The sequence below is a fragment of the Achroia grisella genome, unplaced genomic scaffold, assembly GCF_030625045.1.
Source record: "Achroia grisella isolate CSIRO2021 unplaced genomic scaffold, CSIRO_AGI_Agris_v1 utg126, whole genome shotgun sequence".
Lineage (NCBI taxonomy): Eukaryota > Metazoa > Arthropoda > Insecta > Lepidoptera > Pyralidae > Achroia > Achroia grisella.
This window is the reverse complement of record NW_026712609.1, coordinates 393,965-417,335: the sequence shown is the minus strand read 5'-3', so window position 1 is coordinate 417,335 and position 23,371 is coordinate 393,965. Positions and strand designations below refer to the sequence as shown.

The 23,371-nt window shown below is 32.8% G+C and overlaps 3 protein-coding genes across 5 annotated transcripts in view; all 3 read right to left on the bottom strand.

Moving 5' to 3' along the window:
• LOC131854993 (cAMP-specific 3',5'-cyclic phosphodiesterase) overlaps positions 1–23,371 on the bottom strand; it is a 346,930-nt gene that overhangs the window by 125,598 nt on the left and 197,961 nt on the right. The window lies entirely within an intron of this gene.
• LOC131854995 (uncharacterized) lies at positions 20,044–21,096 on the bottom strand. Its single transcript, XM_059206199.1, has one exon. The coding sequence runs from the start codon at positions 21,078–21,080 to the stop codon at positions 20,268–20,270; it is 813 nt and encodes a 270-aa protein (XP_059062182.1). The 5' UTR covers positions 21,081–21,096; the 3' UTR covers positions 20,044–20,267.
• LOC131854996 (uncharacterized) lies at positions 21,176–23,258 on the bottom strand. Its single transcript, XM_059206200.1, has 3 exons — positions 23,134–23,258; positions 21,548–21,920; positions 21,176–21,267 (listed from the first exon to the last, which is right to left on the bottom strand). Exon 2 carries the CDS (start codon positions 21,901–21,903, stop codon positions 21,553–21,555), a length of 351 nt encoding a protein of 116 aa, XP_059062183.1. The 5' UTR covers positions 21,904–21,920; positions 23,134–23,258; the 3' UTR covers positions 21,176–21,267; positions 21,548–21,552.

The following is a 23,371-nucleotide window of genomic DNA, read 5'->3' as shown; positions in this document are numbered from 1 at the left end:
AATGAGAATTATCAAATTTAAACTATTTCAATTTTGATACACTTAATTAGTTGTTGCTTATTAGATTTATTACTATTAAAGTTTCATATATCATTAATGTCGAATACTAATGTGAATTTTGCTGAATCGGTCGCTGACTGATGGCTCTCTATGGAAGCCATGCCGCATAAATTATTCAACAGACTATCTTGCTCGACGCTTGTGGACACTGAAGCCACACTACACGTAACATGCAATGGTGTGCATCGTGGTATATATATGAAATGCAGGTTAAACTGACAGTTAAGGGAGGGATGGCAGGTTCTTATGTGTGTGCTTTATGTCAGTATGTTTGTATATTTGGCGCAACCTTTAACCTAAATACTTTCAATTATATTAAAGTATATGGCAGTTGATTAATAATATATGTGTGTATATGCTATACAGAATAGCAAAAATCATTCAAGAGCAAGCAAGGACGATGTATGCTATAGAGTTACGTAAGGAACAACTTAGCAACATAACCTTAACATGCGTCTATGTAAGGTGACCTACTTCAGTTGGTGCAGTATTTCAGTTAGGGTTTATACAGACGAGATACTATTTGTAGAAAAAAAGGTGTACCACAATATCTATTTGTATAGACTGATTTGAGCACACTTTTAACTCTGGACTCGTCTTAAAAAAACATCTCTGTGTTATTTTAAAGTGAATTCTCCCATGGATTCTGCATCTATACGTATGTGCACGTGCGCATACTAATTAATAAACTAATTACCGTTTCATCTAAATATACAGCATAGTTAATCTAAAGTTAGTTTAATTACGATGTACATATAAAAGATTCTCTATAAAAATTTTATACATTTATTAAATTATTTCATGTTATTATCACAATAACATAATTATAATGTTAATTATAAGAAATAATAAAGGTTACAAATTCAGTAGCCTTAGAAATAAAATACATTTCAATGTTAGAGTATATGTAAGAAAATGGAAAGTTCTACATTTTGATATAAGTGGAAATGGCAAAGAAGACGTGGTTATGTAATGGAAAATGTTAAGAACCGTTACCTATACACGGACAGATGCATGGAACATATCCATGGTACCCCTCAGCTGTGGCTATTCCTGATGACCAATGTGTTGTATCCCTATACCTCGTAATTTTACTGCTACAACCTTAAAACTTTTACACTTTTACACAGTTAAACAAAACCTGTAAGCAGGGCTTGGCGCCCAATATCTAACCATCTATGTGTTAAAGAAACACATAAAGACTACTTAGTACAAAATCTACCTCCGTATTCTACTGTATAAAATATACTTCCACTAACCAACTATAACCATAATAAAGTAAATCTCTTTACTGTCTGAATTCATTACTAATTCATTATTGCCGCATCGAAACCCTGAAGCTATAAATATGAAATAAGGCAGTAGTTTCATAATTCCGCCTATCTGCGATTTTGTGGGAAACTATAAATATAATATAAAGTAACAAAATATCACGTAAGCAAATCAAAGGGATGTCCTATTGGATTTTGATTAAAAAAGTTTATACATAAGATAAAAAATATAAGATAAAATATAGTAATTACGACTTGGAATATTAGAAATATACGATAATTTATTTGTAAAAAAACAACCATAGGGGTTGTTGCACTCGGTATATTCAAAAGAAATATGAAACGAATGTACGTATAATAAAACAACACGAATTATATGTAGAGTTCCCACCCAGGGAACGCCTTTAAAATCTCGAACCTAGAGACTAGTGTTTATACGAGAATTTAATAGGCAATTCCTAGGATATTCTAAAAAAGAGTATCAAGAACAAAAGATGTCGTTATTGCTATTTGCAATTTAGGTTCACACATATTCTTAAAATAAAGAGAGCGCTAATTAGGTGTTAAGAACTAGTCAAGTGTGAGACTGGACCTTGCTCTAGTTTCTAGACATTTCAAAATAAAGAAAATACTAGATATTTCATTTTAAAACTATACAAATATCTTGATAACTTGGCAAAGGAAAATGTATTGTTTCAGTCACTGTTTGTGAATACGTAGAAACCATATCGTCATACATTAACGTTTTTAGCAAGTACAGTAGCATATGTTTTACTAAAGAACTATTATTTAAAACTTTAAAGAATATGATTATTTAAAACTAATACTTTAACCCGGCTTCGCTCGGTTGCACATAAAAAAACTAATGTAACGAATTTAATTAACAAATACTGTATTCGGTATTGATCAATATTCTGTATTGTATTCAAATTGTAAATCTGTAAACTAAGTATGTTGGTGTATTAAACTTCAGTATTAAGTGTTCGTAACGTATGGACGTAATACAACTGCACGCAAGCAGAGTGCAGCATCATCACAGTTAGTACTAGCACAGATAAGATAATTACTAGTATAGTTACTCTTCAGTCTCCCTTTAAGCACGGTTTACTAATTACGAAATGCAATAGAACTCAGTCTGAGAAACAATTAGGTATATGAATCTTTATGGCAACCATAAGATGTTTCCATAAGATATTAATAAAAATGTAATAATTTCTTAAATGTATTTTTTCTCTTATTTCATTAAAAATATACTTATTGTAGATAAACAGTTCTAGATTTTATCTATGAAAAATCTTAAGAATGATTAAATAAAATAATGGAGATTCATAAAAACCGAGACTAAACTTAAAAAGTAAGGGGAATGTCACTTATTACTGATTTTAAAATCAATTCTTAGTCAATTGTTAATTTTTCTAAGTTCATATATCATTATATTTGAGATGCGATATATTAGACAATATAGGAAATAAATGTAATCAATAAGTAAGAGATAAATAATATAATACACACACAGCACGTTTCACGATATTATATGTATTTCTACATGTTACATGTTCGTGATAGTTGAAGGACTGGTATGCCCTAAAGGTTCAACATCATTGTGTATATAGAGAATCCTGATATCTTGATAAGCTCTCCTCATTTACTTCTATGAATAATAAGGTGTGTTTTATATACATTTGAGAAGATTTCTTTCTTTAATCGACCTATGTTCTTCGTAATTTGATCAAATTATTTACTCAATTTCACTTATAAAATTATATAAATAAAATATGGTAGGAATTATAATACAGGAAAACAAACGAATAAATATATTTGGAATACTATTTATGTGTGAGTGAAAACTTAACAAACCTCGTAGTTTTAGTGATACTTACTCGTAACTACTTAACTAAAACAATTGTCTTTATCTTCCTTACATATTTTATAAAGAAATCGTAAAATTATGACAATGTAAAAACTGACTGTTTATATGTTTAATGTTGACAGAGTACTTGCGTAAATATGGGTCAACATATAAATTAAAGACAGTTGACGAAATGGTATTTAATGTTAAGAAATGAAAAAAAAACTCGTTATTACTCAAATAATAGACGACGTTACTGTAAATAATAATTATTATATGTATGTATTGTAAATATATACACAACAAGTATATATAAACTTTATTTATTGTTGTTGCTTGATTATCATCATATTATTATGTTCATATACGATGATCTAGAATGTCACATGTATGTACACACTACACCACTAGTTTTATAATACAATCGACATATGGTTTTATATAATGAATATATTTATAGTATAATGAAATGGTATATCGGCCTGTCTGTAGATGATACATCTATCTGGAACTAACCACGATGATTTCCAGGGGCTCAATAAGAAATAATCGCATTCCCTGCTTTCTACGTATTAACAAAAGCTATTCGCCTAATTAAGAAATAGAATTAACAATGTTTATTGCATGAATAATAAAATAAATTGGTGCCTTGTCGGTGAAACTCCTTCAAACCTCCTGTGATACTGAAGTGATATACAGCATTGTTGTATAAAAACAAAGTTTTATTTAGAATGGTATAAATGCTAATTGTAAGAGCCATTGTCAGTAAAGTATGGGTAGTATTTATATATTTATGTATTTATGAAACGCTATATTTTATTTGCAGCTTGCGTATCACTGGAAAGCTACTAACCTATATTGAATCACTAGAATAAGAAATATCGATCAATCATGCATGAAGTCGAAAATAAATAATAGGTACATCATAAGTTTAGTAAGGATTAAATAAAAAAAAAACAAATACCTATTACCTATATTATAAGAATGATATTATAAAGAACAATGTGGTATAAAAAGCATGATGTTATAGAGAAGATAGATGCATACATTGTATTGCAAGTCCTTGTTAGGCTAGAAGATCACTATTCTTCAGCTATTCTAGTATTTATTACAGTATATATATATATATATATATATTCTTACTCATATTTTTGCCCCTATAGGTATCATTATTTTCGATCTTATAATCCATTTATCTTTCCTTTAATCTTCCATTCCATTACAGCCATAAGTTTACTTTGATATTCAACGTTACCTTTTACTCAAGACTTTTTTATCTAGTCACATATTTCATACGCACTACTTCTCGTAATCTCGCTTTCTTTTAAAAGAAAATATCTATACCTAAGTTTTTAAATTGCTTGCACAGAATTGTATATAGAGACATAGCACGCATTACATTACTCTCAGATTTAAGTATAAAGATGTACCCATATATTAATATATATCAAGTATCTACTACGACTAATCTTAGAATTCTTAGTCATTAGGAAACTAGAGATATCAGTTACCATATTAATACCCACTTAAACTCTATAAATAATTAAACCAACGCTTCGTGCCAGTCGTGCGTACATATGATAAAAGGGGATGGCTGCTGCAATTGATAATGGACTTAGTTGTAATTCTCTAGCTTGAGAATGGCTTCTATTACATCGCTTCTAAGCTACATACGTAGCTTAGAAGCGATGTACCTGTAGATACCTATAACAATAATTGTTATTATATTTTCTGAAACTACGCCTGCAGCGAACAGACCATAATAACGCTTTGGGCTTAGTACTTGGTAAAACAACTAATAATGTTAAAAGAAGTTGTTTTCCTATAATTAACAAGATTTCTACGTGGTGTTATTTGTTTCTTAATAAATCTGTGTTAGTAAAAGACTTATTCGGTCTTATTGATTTATCATTCCTATTATCGCATTCAATAGATAGAATGTTTTATAAAATTTGTGGTGAAAATAACAACAAAACGGCTTCGAAAGCTACTCCATTTTTTTCACACTTATGACATCTAATAAATAAACTCACACAAATTCGAACTGCATTTTATTTAGGTACCTAACTAAATAGGTACGTATTTATTATTTAAAAATATATATTTATTTAAAAAGAATAATCGAGAAATTACAAGACAAGAATTGAACGACGTCCCCTTCTAAACCTATCGATTGATATTCCCGTTATTCTTAGAAAGTGAAATGGAGGACACATATGTATATACTTTAGTTGAATTAACTAACAATGTAATTAATTTACAATATAAACTGGTCGAAGGTTCTTACGCATTTGTTTATACTTAAGTGAACCTTAGAGCTTAGATCTAAAACAGAAAAAATGTAATAGAATAATCGAAAACATGATCATGACGTGACCTATTTGTCCACTTCCATATTCTTAAAAATAATAATATATAATAAAATAATAATAATAATATGCTTTCGAAATGAAATCCTAGTTACGGTAATTACTACTAAGAAGTACATAGTGGTAATTACCTACTACTCAGTATCAATGGATTATTCCAGAATCTAACGGGAGAAAGAGGCATTCTGCTATGTACATTTCAAAGAAACAATTTATAATTAAAATTGCCATTCAGCCTTATTAAAATTCACAACCTTTTAGATTTAAATATGGTATTAAAATAGTTATTGATTAAATATTTTGTTAGGGAATTATGCGTTTGATATTTAAATCTTCAAATTCAACAGAAATAAGTAGAAAAGAAAAATATTATTTATGTAATATTATTATCTACGATAATAATATTACATGACATTCATACTACTTTTATATTTTATTGTAGTCGGTAAACATTTGATGATATACTCTACCGTAGTCTATCGATCGGTACAAACAACTGTATTAAAAAAATAGTAAAAATATTAATAGGAAATAGCGTATTTCGTAATTTCCTTAATACCCTTAAATAATATTAATTGGCTATACAGAAATATAACATTGACCTTTTCCTTATAGGTACCTGATTTAATTAAGATAAGGTAGCTAGAGAAATGGATAATTTGTCGTGAAAATGTCTGAAAAATAATCACATATATATTATTTCTGAGCTCTAAAGGTTCTCTAGTTTTGAATGTACGTCAACAATTTTTATTTATTTTTGTGATATTCTTAGCAGTCCAATAGTAAAATCATTGGACTACTACATACTTACTTTTAAATTTACTTTAATTTTGATTAATAATTTGCGAGAATAAGAAATAAAAATTTGTATCAAAATGACTTTGTCAAATTGAAAATTAATTTTCATTATATAATTAATCTAATACAAACAAATCGTTTTTGCATTCGAAGTTTGTGACACTTTGTTTGCAAAGCAATCGTCGAATTTGTTGTAGAATTGATTAATGATTTTAATCTTACACATCTATGCGTGTAAAATTCTCACATTATTATTGATGTATATATATAAATAAATTTGTCATAGTCGTTGATAAATTTAGTAGTAAAAAAATAATAAATTCCATCTGAATATCTGAGATTTAATGTCACAACAATTCAATGTCACACGTAAAATATAGAAGATTTACGAGAAAGTACATACCCCGAAGTGGTAAAGCTGCAAAAACGATATGATTTACACAAGAATGACTTTGATAGGCTGACAGAAAAATCAAGTTTACCCACATATCAGTGATATTTATATAACACATTATTTTTAGTTTATGGATTGAATATTACTTTCACATATAAACAAAATGTTAAAAAATTAATAAAAGACCTTTAATTACAGCCTGCTCCTTTTCACCTTAAATTAAAAATTGTCATGAAACGATAATAATAAAAATAGGTGAGAATATACAAAATATTAAATATAAGTTTATCTAAAATATAAACAAGGTTTGTAAATTATTCCTTAGAAGTCATATTTAAATCAGATGTCGTGCGTCCGCTCAGTTCATATAAATATTTAACTTGCTTTTATCAAAGCAATATAAGATCTTGTTCGAATTTCACTGAAATTGGAGATCATTTTTATCAATTCCGGACAGAATTTCGAATCGTATTAAACTTTCTCCAGACTATATAACAAAGTTAAATACGTCTCTGCCACCAGTAAACATTGACAAGATAATGTCACTGAGTATGTGACTAATCTGTATTCAATCTGGCAATTACGATATTTACATATTAACACAAGTGTATTGATTTTGAATACCTTCTTGTCTTTTGAATGCCTTATCCACTTTAGTAATTGCAGGTCAGGTTCAGTATTACATACTAACAGGGTTGCCGCCTTGGGCAGCACCCTAAATTAATGGCCCAGAGGCGCCCGCGTGTAACTACACGCTTTTACAAATGACTAGGATGAAATAGGTCGCCCTAACAGCGAAATGTAGTACTTATTTTATTTTATTAAATAAATAAACATAATTAGGCCCCCTTATTGCTAAAAGCATTGTTTACAGGCAACCTTAGGTTAACGGACATAATTGTAGAACATATGGGTGATATGCAAATAAGGGATTTATGAGAATGATATTATAAATAGAAGAAATATAATAATACTAGATGAAAACCCGGCTTCGCTCGGATGAAATGTGGGTAGATATTTCTGTAGTCATCGGTTCACAAGGAACATGAAAGGTAAGCAAGGCATACATTCGTATAGCTTTGTTCATATTATTTTTAATAAATATAGTAAATAAAATTTGCAAAAACAAATAATTGTTATTTTTGTATGTTGATTTACAACATTTAAAATAAATTAACATAACTCTGTATACTTCTTTGTTTTAAGCACTCCCTACTTTGGCAGATATTTAAAACCTTTTAATAAATTTAATTGCTTTATCCGAACATCATTCCCATTCTTGATCGTCAACTGGAAGTAAATAAGTACTTATTTTATTCACTTTAAAAAAACATAGAACAAAATTCACTTAAAAACATAATCTGCCTACATACAGACCTAGTAAAATACTGCTCACCATCTTTACGAAGAGCCCTTCGCTGCACCCACTTTCCACAATTGTGACAATGTTTACCAAATACAAGGAGATTCGCATATTAACAAATTGATACAGGTATCATAAAACAAAAGACCAAACAAAGACACAACCAATGAAATATTTTATGAAAAACTTACGATTTTCGGCATAATGTATGTAATCCAAACAAAGTAAAATCACTATGCAAAACTAAATGACAATGACATTTGAGCTAAAACTTCTACTTTTCTGGTTATGGTTATAGTGACTGTCTGGTCTTCCGCACCCCTCTAGGGAGGTGAAGGTTGGGGTCTCGGGGATCCCTTTGTCCTGGCATCTACTAGCCACCCACTACAACCCCCGGGTGGCTAGATCAAAGCCCCTAGGGCAAGTTTACATAAAAAAAAGAAATAAAGAAAAACTACTTAAAGCTTACTACACGTTGTGCCATACTTGTGGACAGATGTTATTTTTTCATTCTTTTTTTACTTAGTCCGCGCGAGTCTCAGGGACTTGCTGAGTTCCTAGTTCTGTCGCTCTTTCAATACGACGACGTGGTCTACCACCAATCCTTTTCCCCTTCTTCCTATCCATATCTTCTTCCTTTCAACCTTCCCTCTCGTCCCGCGTTAGCCATTTGCTATGCGCCCCATTCTGGGGTCAAGCCCCCATAAACATGCGGGGCGCGGGGCGACAGGGACACCAAGTAGCTTAGGAATTAGTTTGTAAGTGTCATACCTGGTTATAGTTTGTTTTTTAATCCCAGAGACTAAATTGACAGGTTGAAATGTCAAATTTTCAAATAATGTTACCACCTGTAGCGGGGTAGTGGTGTACCTGCGATAACGATTTGTTTAATCGGAAACTTTTATTTTAACAAATTAGTTTTAAAGATGAATATGACGTTTCCAAAACAGAATTTTATAATTTATTTTTGTCGTAGCATAAAAATATATTTTTGTCGTTTCCGTACAAATAGTAATTTTACAGTATTAATCTACAAACCAACATTTTTTTTCTTACAATCAGCTAAATAATTTAAATAGTTTCATAATATATGACACAATGAAAAGGTCATTTGTTTTATAAAAAAGGCAGTTAGTCTTTATTTTAGTGAAAAATAAGAAAATTCTATTTTGATACAACAACCATATATTTATTAATACTTGACATTTATTATTATTTGACATTGGACATTGACTTTAATTTTTGTAATTTATATTTAAAACTTTAAGTTGGGCTAAAAAGGACTTGTATCCAGAGCCGTAAAACAAATTAATAAAAAAAAATTGCTAAATTTATCTCGCAATCGGCCAATTTCAGGTTTAAAGAAAAACATATACACACGATATACGATACTCGATTATATCATAAAGAAGTGTCAAGAAACAATATTTTCGCGAAACGTCAACGTCATGTTTCCGGCAAGATCTTTCTTTTTACATTATGTTATCTGTCACAGTTCTTTGTGATGGATACCTTATTGGCGCAAACGCACGTGATGTGTTGATTGGTTGTTAGCTAGTGAAATGAAAAGATGGCGACTGCGGTTTTTTTGTCAGTGTCATTAGAATTTAACGAAATACTCCATAATCTTCGGATTATTTTGTCGATTTTGCTTGTATGTTTTGTTATTCACATAAGGTTCGAGTCTACCATACCCCTTGACGAAATTATTAATATAGACTAGCTGTCCCGGCAAACGTTGTTTAGCCTTAAAATAAAATAAAAAAATTAGGGGTGGCCTACTCCTAACATTTAGGGGGATGAAAAATAGATGTTGGCCGATTCTCAGACCTACTCAATACGCTCACAAAATTTCATGAGAATCGGTCAAGCCGTTTCGGAGGAGTATGGGAACGAAAACTGTGATACGAGAATTTTATACATAAGATTAGTAATAAGAATTAGTAGTAAGAAAGTAAAATATAGGGACAGAAAAACATAAACAAGTAATTATATATTTCGTCGGATTGTAATAATTGTTTATATTTAAAATCTTTTCAAAAATATATCGTAATCGTCATCTGCAATGCACTATAACGTATCAATCGTATAACTCCACAGACAGACAGACATTGCCATTTGCACGCATGTTGTCTTTTCTAGAGATATTTCGTGCAAAGGCTTACTCAGTTCTAGACAAAATTCTAACAGGATTTAATGCAAAATGTCATGTAAAGACAACGTGTATGTTATATATAATAATGCAGTAAACTATTTATATTTTGAAGTCTGTTGAAAATTAAGTATAAAATGTATACGATAGGACATAATTGCGACATTGCGACATCAACTGTGTCATACAATACAAAAGTTGTTTACTATATAATCACCTGTGTGTACATAATAGTGCGAGCGCACTTGTCCACTCACAAATTCTCAATAAAAAATCCTTCCTCTCCATAAAACGTTTGCACCTAAACAAAAAAGTACAGGAAATAAGAGGCTATTCATTAAAATAAAGGAAAGTCTTTCCTATTTATGACGCAAAATGGAAATAAAACTTCGTTAACTGAGGTGGGTTTATTCTTTCATACAGTGTATTTATTATCATTCTTGGGTACTTAACTACGAAATGAGCTGATTATAATAGAAAATATCCATTCAAAGTATAAAGTATATTCTACATAAATCTCCCGCAGGATTTTTTTTTGTAATAAAATTCACTTTTATTCTGCTCAGTTTAAATGAAATAACTATTTTTTTTATTAAAAATAAAAAACATAAGTTCTACTAGAACTACTAAGTAAATGAAACTGAAATTGATGTAACAATATAGTTTTACTTTTGTTTATACAGTTTTGTAATTTTATCTGTAATTATAAATAGCTCGTGCTTCCTTATCGGTCTACATAATAAATTCTTTTTAATATTTTACTATCCAAACACTACATAGATTTCTAAATTATGTATACAGCTTATCATCAGCCAGTGCTTATAGATAAAATTCATTTCAATTTCGGTTAACAGGTATCAGGTAGTTATACTTGTTTCGTCGCGTAATCAAGCTAATCTAAAAGCCAGATAAGGTTTGTATAATAATTCTATGTTTACCATATCTATCACAGTTTTTGATAAAATTCTGGTTTCGGACTTTTGTTAAAGTACGTTTACGTGTACTACATTTATAAACATACATATATAATGTATGTATGTATATAATACTTATTTTGTTAATTTCTAATTTAATTTAACCCAAAATTAAATAATTAGTGTTATTTATATTTGTACACTAGACAATAAAATAGATCATCACCATCATCATCGCAGCCCGGAAGACGTCCACTGCTGGACATAAGCCTCACCCAAAGATCTCCACGACGATAAGAAATAAATAGTAAATATAATAAAATAGATATAGCCATTTTATTGTCTACTACATGATATTTAGACTATCACCACTATTTTAAATTAATTTTTTTTCTTATTTTTCCACAGTTCTATTAAGAAATTTTGGACGTCCATCTTTTAGCCTATCGAACCAAGTAAGTCTTTAGCGGAATGCCCATGCATTCGACTGTGATATACAGGTTCCGTCCCGTAACATACAGCTGCAGGAAAGCTATTTTCAAGGGAATAATATCAATTTCAATTTACGAGGTTTCTTGTATTTAGCCTCATTAAATATTTATTCAGTTATATTCATACATATTTATTATTTTTATTATGGTTTCTAGTTCTATTTTAAAGTAAAAGTAGGTTTTGTTTCCCACAAACTTATAAAAATATTATCATTAGATAAATGGAAAAGTAATACTCACGAATACAAAACGTAATAATGTGTATTATTTTTACTTGAAAGTATTTTCGTGTTGTAAGATTGAAAAGGAAAAACGGTACAAAATGTTATGAGATCTACCTGTCTTTGTTACAATTATTTCGAGAGAGAAAATTACGTAGGTCCATGCGTGCAAATAAGTAATTTCTTAGTAACGTACAGTTTCATACTTGGCACACGTATAGTTAATATTATGAAAAATAGGCCATTGGCATTTATTTCTCCTCGCCTATCCCGAAAGAACAGATAAAGATCGAGAAAAGGTATCCGTTTATTTTGAACCACTATGAAAAGAGGACGTCCTCAATTCTACGACATATTTTGTGTGTATGTTACAGGATATCTTTGTAAAATCTCAACAGATTTTGATAAGTCTTATGTCATAAATAGGATCTAGTATAACTAATATAATTCGTCATATAAAAATCTAGATTATTATTAGAATTTATAGTGGAACTTGTCAATATAACATTTAAGTTTCTTGGATAACATTCTTGTGCTGAATATTTTTTAACATTATTTAATCTTTATTACACTAATAAAAATGTGTACAATTGGCAACCTTAATGTCATATGGCATACTTGTCTTAAGAAATTGCTATTGTATAGTAGTAGTAATAATATGTATAAAGGCTAAAAACCTATAGAAGCGTTATATCCGTAGGTAGATATTGAGAAAGTGGCTTATGTACCAACCCATTACTGCATTATTTGAGTTGACACATGTTTTTTCTTTCGTGTTTGTTACCTCAAAATAAACATATAAGCAGAATTTTCGTAGGTAATGTTGATCCAGTATAATGTCAGGTTATGTACAATGTAGTCACATCCGCGATCATGAATATATCTTATTAGGAATTTTTACAACTTATCTACGTAAATATCAGTCATATGACAATGGGTACGATAGATTAGATATAATGTAAATTTATGATCCCAAAAATGTGTAAAACCCACTTACTACAGATGAGAATATTCGTTACTAATCACTTACTGTCAAGCACATTTCAATTGAATGATAAGGGCAGATAATATTTATTTTCGCACCGAAACAAAATATTCGTGCAAAGTATGCACGAAATTTTGTTTCGGACTACTATTGAAATTGTACATAAGTACAAGGACCCAGTGTTACAAGATCTAGAATAGCCGGCATTAGCAATAATTTATATGATTGGTCTATGGTTGGCATTATTATGAGTATTAGGCATTCGAAGCCATACACAAAAAAATACATTATGAACAAGAAAATTAAGATGATTATTTAATAATTTTATAAAATTTTAAATAGCAATTATGTGTGTAGGTAAGTTAGGCAAAATATATTTCAATTTTATATGGTATAAAAATGATATGAAATATGTTAATTTTATATAATATGCAGGCTGGTATACTTCAATCGTTTTCTTTCTTTTTAATTATACATTATTAGGATTTCATGGTTGTTTTTATAAATGCATACATAATACACATAGAAAACATTCAGACCAATACAAACAATCATGCTCATGAAAATAAATGTATGTGTAGAGCGTGGAATCAAACCTACAATCAACGGAAAAAAAGTTATATGTTTTAAAGTGTATATAATAATGATATACTGAATTATCGAGACAGGTTACAGTACGATCTATTTCCGTAGTCATTTCAATAATGTGTGCGAAAACAAAAAGAAATCGATTGTGTTGGATTCGATCCAATTCTCATTTAGGAGCAGCGGTCGCCCGCTGCGGTGGGTTACTCGAAATACTCACCTATTGTTATTATTACCTATGGAAACATGACTCATAATGGTCAAATATTATACTATCTTTCTTTCCCCATATTATCACTTTAGGCATTAATAAAGTGAAGTGTTTCATATAAGAGACCATTTCGGATTCACTCGTGTTTATAAAAACTAGCAATATCTTTTATTTAATTATTTTAATACTACGGTAGCAATTGCTATTTACAGCTTCACTGCACGAAAATGGGGACGAGTACTGAGACCACTCCAAACTCGGAAGTATTTATGATATGGTTGAAGTTGAACACCTGCCTGACTGATACCACTAAAACTTGACGGTACTGCTATAGTTTAGAATGTCGTTCGTTCGTTAAAAAGTTCCGAATCTTTTCATTAGTTAAAAGAGATAAAAGATATTAGCAATCATGAATCACTATAAACAACATAGACATCTATCTAAATAGAAGACAATGTAACTGTCTTCTCTTATATAGAAACTATTGTGTGTTAATTCATCTCTCCACTATACTAATTTCGATGTACTAATATATATATGTAGGAGTTCCAAATCATTATAATATAATATATATTTTATTTTAAAGTGATAGAGCAAGCTGTACGACCACACGTGGTTGTTCAGCTCGATTGGGTCGCTCGAACCGAGACATACCACACCTCGGCAGAAAACCGGCGTTAAGCGTTATCGCGTTTCGCATGGTGAGCTGTAGGTTCCGGTTGCCCCTCCCCCTCCCCCTATCCCTTTCCTACTTCCTTCCCCTACCCCCCCTTTCTTGCATACCATGGCAGCGGAATATAAGAGATTTTTACCCCAGGGTGGTACCAGTAACCGTGTTACTGGAGAATCCACCCCTGAGATATCACATTCAGGCTGCCCTGCGTATTCTGGGGTGAGCAATACTCCGCTCAATTTGGCCAACAGGAAACCGAGCAAATCTCCATCGGCATTTCCCTTGCTCAGAGTCAGTTTTTGCAACATCAGGGGAATTCATTCCAATTTCAACGCCGTCCACCACCACCTAGAGACGGAGAGGCCGGCTTTGCTCTTCCTTACGGAGACGCAAATATCCTGTCCCGTACGAAATTTCGTACCTGACCTACCCTGGATATAAATTGGAACACCATTTTATTCCACAGGCCGGTATGTGCGCTTATGTCAGAGAGGATATTTGCTGTCGCCGTCTTGGTACCCTTGAAGGTATTGACCTGTCCATTTTATGGTTGCGTGTACATTGCGATGACCACCCTCGCATCTATGCATGCTTATATAGGTTCCATAGCGGTAACACCGAAACTGACCGACTCATTGAACACGTCCAAATGGCTACAGATTTTTTGCTCCAACAGATTCCCTCCGCTGAGGTCGTGATTCTAGGTGACTTTAACGCCCATCACGCTGAATGGCTCGGTTCACGTACCACCGACTATGCGGGGAGATCTGTTCATGGCTTTGCTTTGGCATATGGTTTGACGCAACTGGTATCCTCGCCTACGCGAATTCCTGATGTTGTTGACCATATACCTTCACTGTTGGACCTTCTGCTGACTTCTCATCCGGACGGATATCAGATCTCTGTGGAAGCCCCACTAGGATCCTCTGATCATTGTCTGATACGGAGCGAAGTGCCTCTCACGCGTCCTTCTTTGCCGCGATCTACTGGTCGACGTCGTGTTTGGCATTTTAAGTCGGCAGATTGGGATGAGATGCGAAGTTTTTTTGCATCTTACCCATGGGGGCGAGTTTGCTTCACCGATGTAGTACTTCAGGGAATGGAGATGTTTATTCCAAATTCCCAGGTACCTGTCGATATTAGATCTCAGTCCTGATATAGCGGATCCTGTAGATCGACGTCTCGCCATAAGCAGGAATGCTTCCGTGCCTGGATTGCAGCTGTGAAGTCGAGTGATCCAGAAACCAGTGCCCTTAAAAGGAAGTATAACTCCGCTTCCAGGTCCTTCAAAAGAGTTATAGCCACAGCAAAGTCGGAGCACATCAGTAGAATTGGTAAGAGACTAAACAGTCTGCCATTTGGATCCCGGGCTTTTTGGTCTCTTGCTTGTAAAGGTGCTCAGGGAAATTTCTGTCAGCCATCTTTTCCACCACTGCGCAGAGAGGATAACTCGTTGAACCAACATGCTAAAGAGAAAGCCGATCTCCTTGGGTCTCTTTTTGCATCCAACTCGATACTGGACGATAGGGAGCAATCACCGCCGGTCATCTCGCGGTGTGAGACTTTTATGCCAGAGGTAAAATTTACCCAAAAGCTGGTACGTAAGTCTCTTTTCTCCCTTGATATCCACAAGTCGAGTGGGCCTGACGGTATTCCTGCTATTGTGCTCAGAACGTGCGCATCTGAGTTGGCTCCGGTACTAACGCGTCTTTTCCGGTACTGCTACTCTACAGGTGTAGTCCCGAAACTTTGGAAGACGGCTTTGGTTCATCCGATCCCTAAGGGAGATCGCCATCACCTCCTTATTCTCAAAGACCATGGAGTCGATTGTCAACCGATTGTCAACTCCTACGATACCTAGAAGTGAACCAGTTGATTTCTGATCGTCAGTATGGCTTTCGAAAGGGTCGCTGGTGCTCTTCTACTGTATTTGACACATCGATGGGCAGAGGCTATTGAGAGTAAGGGGGAGGTACCCTATCTGTTAGTCTGGATATTGCGAAGGCCTTTGATCGTGTTTGGCACAAAGCTCTTCTTTCAAAGCTACCATCCTTCGGGTTGCCTGCGAAGTTATGCAAATGGGTCGCCAGCTTTCTCGCTGATCGGAGCATCAAGATCGTTGTCGATGGTGCTTGCTCCGACCCACACTCTGTGAATGCTGGTGTTCCACAAGGCTGTGTGCTGTCTCCGACTCTGTTCCTTCTGCATATCAATGACATGTTACAAATCAACAACATTCATTGCTATGCGGATGACAGTACCGGAGATGCTAATATGTCGCAGGCAAAAGTTATAGAGTACCGGAACAAACTTGTGTCCGAAATCGAAACTTCACTCCAGCAAGTTTCGGTTTGGTGTCAGGAAAATTGTGTTCAATTCAACCCCAAGAAGACACAAGTTTGCGCGTTTACCGCTAAAAAGATTCCATTTATCGTATCTCCTCAGTTTCAAGACACTCTCCTTGATGTGAAGCCAAATCTCGAGGTCCTTGGCGTTGATATATCCAGTGACGTTCAGTTTTGCGGTCATTTGGAGGACAAGGCTAAAATAGCCCATCGCTTGCAATTATACAAGGTGCAGATCCGGCCGCACATGGAATACTGTTCTCATCTCTGGGCGGGAGCACCACAATACCAGCTACTTCCATTTGACCGCATTCAGAACCGAGCAGCCAGAATCATTGGTAATTAACGTCTATGTGACAGACTCGACCCATTGGCTTTGCGGCGTGATATTGCATCTCTGTGCATTTTCTACCGCATATATCACGGGGAGTGTTCTGAGGAATTGTTCGGATTAATACCAGCTGCTGAGTTTCACCACCGTACCACCCACCAGAAACTGAAATACCATCCTGATCATCTGGATGAATGGCGGTTTTCCACAGTGCGGTTTTCTAGAAACTTTTTGCCTCGCACAACCACATTGTAGAATCACCTTCCAGCAATGGTATTTCCGAACCGATACGATATTGAAATCTTCAAGAAAAGAGCTTATTCCTTTTTAAAAGGACGACAACGTACTTGCAATTCCTCTGGTGTTGCGGGTGCTCATGGGCGGCGGTAATCACTTACCATCAGGTGAGCCACATGCTAGTTTGTCCCCAGTGTTATAAAAAAAAATATAATAACGATAATGTAATCAGTGCCTATAGTACCAATAACTATATTCGTTACTAGATATAATATCAAAATTAGGCTAATAAACAAAAATTACATATAATACATATATGAAATTTCAACAATCAATATACATAACTAACGGCCGCCTCTATTGGATGTACTGAAAGGGTTAAAAATATAGAAAATAAAACGAATAATTAAAAAATACTTTTAAATATAGAGCACAGCCCATATTAAGTTGTTTTAATATGGGCCATATTCGTCTCGATTGGATTGACAAACATACTATTTGAGTCTATTTTTAGTTAGCACAAATCTATTCATACTCAAAGAACTACGAGTGAAATTTTTGACAATGTACCTGATTGTACTTCTGAATGAAATCCCCTAAGAAGCTGTAACTCCTTTTATTGGAAAACTTAATAATACAAAGGTAGCATTCTTTAGCTGCGGTCATACGTATGTATCTACTTTTATAAATGGTTCTTTTACCGTCATACTAAAACTATTTTTAGGATTCCGTATTAAGGATTATAAGAGAAGTGAGAAGATACAGTTGTATGTTATAGTAGTATATGCTATTTTATTATTATTATTATGCTTGTTAGTCTATTATTTTGTATATAAATATGTAGATATGATCATGAATATGCATTAAAATTAGTTCATTCAACCCACCCTATTTTTATAAAAATATTTTAAAATAATAATTTTAACTCTACATTTCACCTAAACTAACTTCGTATTATCTTTACTTCTACTTGAGATTAACTAGCCTGCATTTTAAACCTAACTTGATATTTACTTTATTCTTAATTATTTTGTAGTTATTTCTATAATACATATCTATATTTAAAATAAGCACCAGATTCCTCTTCGAGTGGCAGTCAATAAAGACAGAATAGTCTATATTATTGTCGATCTCCGATAGAATGTGGACTTGCATGATATGCAGAAGCTATTCCTGGCAGTGAAAATCTAAGGATAACATATACTGGGAGGAGGAATTGGTGATGATCAATATCACTCCATTTTCTTCGGTTTGCTGCCGTTATATCAAGTACTAATTTTATTATGATAAAAATAGGCTAATATGTGGAACAAAGTCCGAGTTTTAACAGTGATATACAGTTTGCAACTACATAGAAATAGAAGACTCTAATTTTTATGAAATTATACTATTCAATACTTCCTGCAGCAGAGTATATGAATGCGTAGATAATAGCTAGGCAATTATTAACCTAATTTATTATTTTGAAGTATTTAAATGTAGTGTAGGAGGTCCTTCATTTCCTCTCACCCCTTCGCCCCTCTTCCATCAGATTCACCTGGTTAAATTTAAACTCACGAATTTTGTGATTCTCGTGTAGTATTGAGTGTACATTTATGTTACTAGAAATATCTATATTTCTACGTTCCACATAAAATATTTTTGCTCAAAGAAAAATATAAACAGGCATTGTAAAGTATTTTATGTCTGACGCAAGACTGCTTGTGTGAACACATTTATCTTGGCAAGCATATAAGAATACCTTCTATCTATAAAATCTTTGCTTTAAAAAATGTACATCTTTATGTCTAACAGTTGATTCATTTTCTTTTCCTCAGAGATATTTTCTGAAATGATTCTAATCGTGAATATTTTCTGTTCTACGGAAACAGATGGACATTTCGAATTTAGTATTTATGGAAAAAGACTTGCTCCACGCTTTACTCATATGAACAATTTATAAATAATAATCTATCTATCTATCTTTTTAATACTAAGAATGGTTTCATGAAACGTAAAGGTAGTGCTGCAAACTTTGCATGTTCAGTGATGAAAATGCAAATTCTCAGTTTTCTCAAAGGTATTGTAGTATTATACTTTTTAACTATCTTCAACCTAATTTTATTTTATTTGTACTACTCAATATCTTTCCCAACTGTAAACAAATAATTGAGAATTTTGCCTATTTTAGTCTTTTATATTCAAATTATAGCAATATTAATCTTATGAAAATATTCAATATATTTTCATTCATCTCCTCATTCGATTCATCCCTCAGTATGTTATAAATATACTAGAATGTTAGTAAAATTTAGGTTCATAATTTAAAAGTAATATTGAGTATCTTATAATTAGTAATATTTAGCTAACACCGGTCCATTAAAACCCACTGAACCAGTTTAAAAATGATATTCTAGCTTTTTTTCCTTCTAACATTCAGAATTATGTATATATATTTTATAAAACAACCAGCTCTTTATAACGTAAAAGAAAACATAATCGTCTTATATTTGTCGTAAACCACTCTTTGAACTAACTGGGTATTTTACGATTTAGTCCAAGCAAATGGGGAAAACGAATATATGTCTACCTAATAATTTTCTGAAGCTTAATCTATTTATGTTTTTCCATTAGAAGTGTTAAATATCGGTTTAACACGAAACATAATAGGAATTATTTCATATAACTTACTGTATGCGTCTTCCACTAACTGTAAAATAAACGGTCTAGCTTAATCACGTTTTGGTAGTGTTGATTTGTAGTGAAGACCTTAGAGTCTAAGTAGGGCTAATCAGGATACTCATAAACAACACCAACAATTTATAACTTATTTTTATATTCTTAAAAATGTTTAAGTACACTTTTATAATGAGCGCATAGAAATATCTTAAACATTGACTGTAAGAAATTTCTTTATGCGATAAGTTTGCTGTTGCATTTTCATATTATTATCTTTAACCTAAAAATTTTTTCTAGAATAAAGTCCAATAAAATATAACAAAAATAGTTACAGACATCGTTAAATTCATCAACCATTTATCAAATAAAATACGCATACGACATGAAACGTAAATTTAAGAAACTATGCAGACTAATAATCAATTTAGGAAATATAAAATGAAATTGGCACCTTTCGAAAAATACGTCCGAGCCATCGGAGTCACTGCGTGGCAGGATAAGTTTGGGTAGCACCATTCCTTTCTTTCGACGACCTCGAATGCCTGACGGTGCAGGCCACTGTAACTCCGTTATTGCCATTGGACTGTGTGGGCTAAGAATTGTTAAACGTCGTTCCGGAGGTGGTAAGCTAAGTTGCTGTAAAGCTCGTCTTTCTGTGCTAGCAAATAAACCACGTCTTTTTTCCGCTGAATTTCCCATATCTTCCCCAGATAATGCCCGTCTAGCAGGTGCACCTCGCGTTTCTCGTACATCTCTCTCACTTGCTGTCAAAAAGGAACTCCTATGAGTACGTACCGACGTACATGAACTTGCAGGCCTAGCTGGAGATGTGTCTTTACTTGGACGGAGACTTTCCATAGAACGGGCTGTTTCGACCCGTGCTGCTGCTAAATATTGACCGCTCGTGACGGTCGTATGAGCAACTTCGCATTCCTCTTGACTTGAACTCGAAGTACCGCTGCGTGAAAATGTACTCGCTTTGGAAACAAAGCTTCTATCACTATACTGAGCTGTTGATATACTGGAACAAGTATTGGCATCGGCAGACTCTGAAGAAGCTTGTTGACGAACGTAACCCTCTTCTAGTGAAGAGTGTACGACACGAGCATTTATAGAGCTAAAGGTCGCCAGATTCGGTCGTCGGCTCTTTCGCTCATCATCTTCTTCTTCCATTTTTTTTATTTAATTCAGAACATCGAAATACACACAACACTAACAATACACCATTTCCGTATTTTAATAATTTTATTGCATTCTCATATATTTTAACTTATATATTAAATGATGAACATAAAATAAGGAACACTGGACACAGTCTTTATCACTTTTCGGGAAACCACAACCCGCGTGCTTAAGGAACCTGTAACAAAATAAATGTGTTAGTTACAATTTCTAAAATCTTTAATTATTAACTTTCAAAAATAAATTATATTAGGAAATGTTAAAAATGTAAAGGATATAAAGGAAACTGGCAAGGAAAGGAAACTTCAGATTAATCGAACAACTGTTTCCTAATAAATTCCAGGTTAGGTTATGCTTTAAGTATTGTAATATACATCACGTATTATTACAGTTAAATCATAATGTGGTCTCAATTTACTTTTCTTTTAATTTAGTTATAATTAGGTATAACTCATTACATGGTTCAATTAGCAGCCTTCGAGTCCAGTGCCAGTTGTCCTGCTTGGTTTGCGCAGTCTGTTAGAGCTTTTACTTGCTCTGCATTTAGCCCTGACGCTTTTACTCTTACGTCAGCACTTTTAGAATGTTCTTTGCTCTCGCTACTGGACTCTACTCTCTTTGTAGTTTCGTTGCCATATTCGTCAATAAAGGTTTCCTCTTGAAATTCTTCTTCATAACTTTCTTGATAATGTTCACGAAACTCTTGTCTTGCTTGAATAGATATTCTTTCAGTTGTTTGTCGTTGTTGAATTACTTCATCCATAGTCTTTTTCACTAGTTGCTGGCCAGCTTCCAGAGTCTTGCTTTCAGACATTGTGATTTTTTATTTCTCTAGAAAAAAAATACCGGATCAGATTAAAATATATCTAAGACGGTAACCAATGTTGAATGAATATAAACAACGTATATTTCCAGTAGCACAAGCCAATATATCTAGATAATAATGAACATAATTACTACAAGAGACAAATTAATTTACATAAAAAAGAGAAGATAATACCAATACTTGTAAATTATTCACTGTAGTGTATAAGTAAATCTAAAATCCCGGCTTGATAGAAATTGATAGTTGGCTTAATGCCAGACGAATGTTTGGATCGTATTTAAATTTACTCCGACTGAAAATTTTGAACGCCAGTCGTACCGAGTTTCTATAGTCATATTTAATATGAAAGTAAACTGAAAACTTCAGGATATGGTGGATCCAAGACTTAATTCAATTATACAGGCCTTTGTATTGACTCTGCTGGCATTAGAGAAGAGAATTGAAAATCTAAACTGTTTAGTTTAATGAAAGAGTTTTAATGTAACTATGTATATATTAAAATATCTATGAATATATTTAACTCATGAATATAATTTATATGAGTTCTTTGTACATAATCTCGAGTCACTATACCTTTTTTCTGCTCATAAATAATGACTAAAAGACAAAGTAGTGGAATGTTCCAAATACCTGTCTTAGTTGTAGTGACCTATATTTTACTAATAAATATACTTAAGTCGGATATATAAATAAATCGAGAAGGTGACTGACTGTGTAACTACTTAAGTTTAAGGTCAAGATTGTATAGAAAAAAATTGAATAGTGGAACATGATCTCTATAACTTTACTTGATTACTAAATAGATAGATTTTTCGAATTTTTCCCCAGAAATAGCGTATCGGCGAAATAAGCAATTTTTTTTTATTTTTGCAATAAGGTTTTTAAATTCCATAAAACAATGTGAAGGTAAACTCTATTCATACGACAGGCAACCTTATTTTATTTCATGTAGTTGGATATGTTTTAAGTTTAGTTCGTCTTAATAACACATAGCACAGCGACGAAAATGAGTTAGCAACTTTGTTGGTTATTTAATTTCCGTATAAAGTCGTTCACTTTAATACTACTAAACTTCAGCCATAAACCAGAACTTTATTAGAGTTGATGTATTTAAATTGCCATCTATTATTTTTGGTTTCAGATTTATAATTTACATAATTAAGTAAATATTTAAATAATTATACAAAATTAAGTAAAAATTAAATAATAAATAAATACCTTATTAATCCGATATACAAAATAATATCCTTTCAGTATAATATTGCACTGAAGTAAATACAACTTTTCAGTAGGTACAATTTTTATGGGAGATGTGTGCGGCTAAAAGTTCGCGCATGGACTGAGTGGGGAGGACGCCGCACCGCGCTTTGTTTCATCGAGCTTTGCGTGGGCGCATTGCCACGTAGTCGATGCGCCTGTACATTGACCATTATATCATTATATTGTGTGTGTGTCG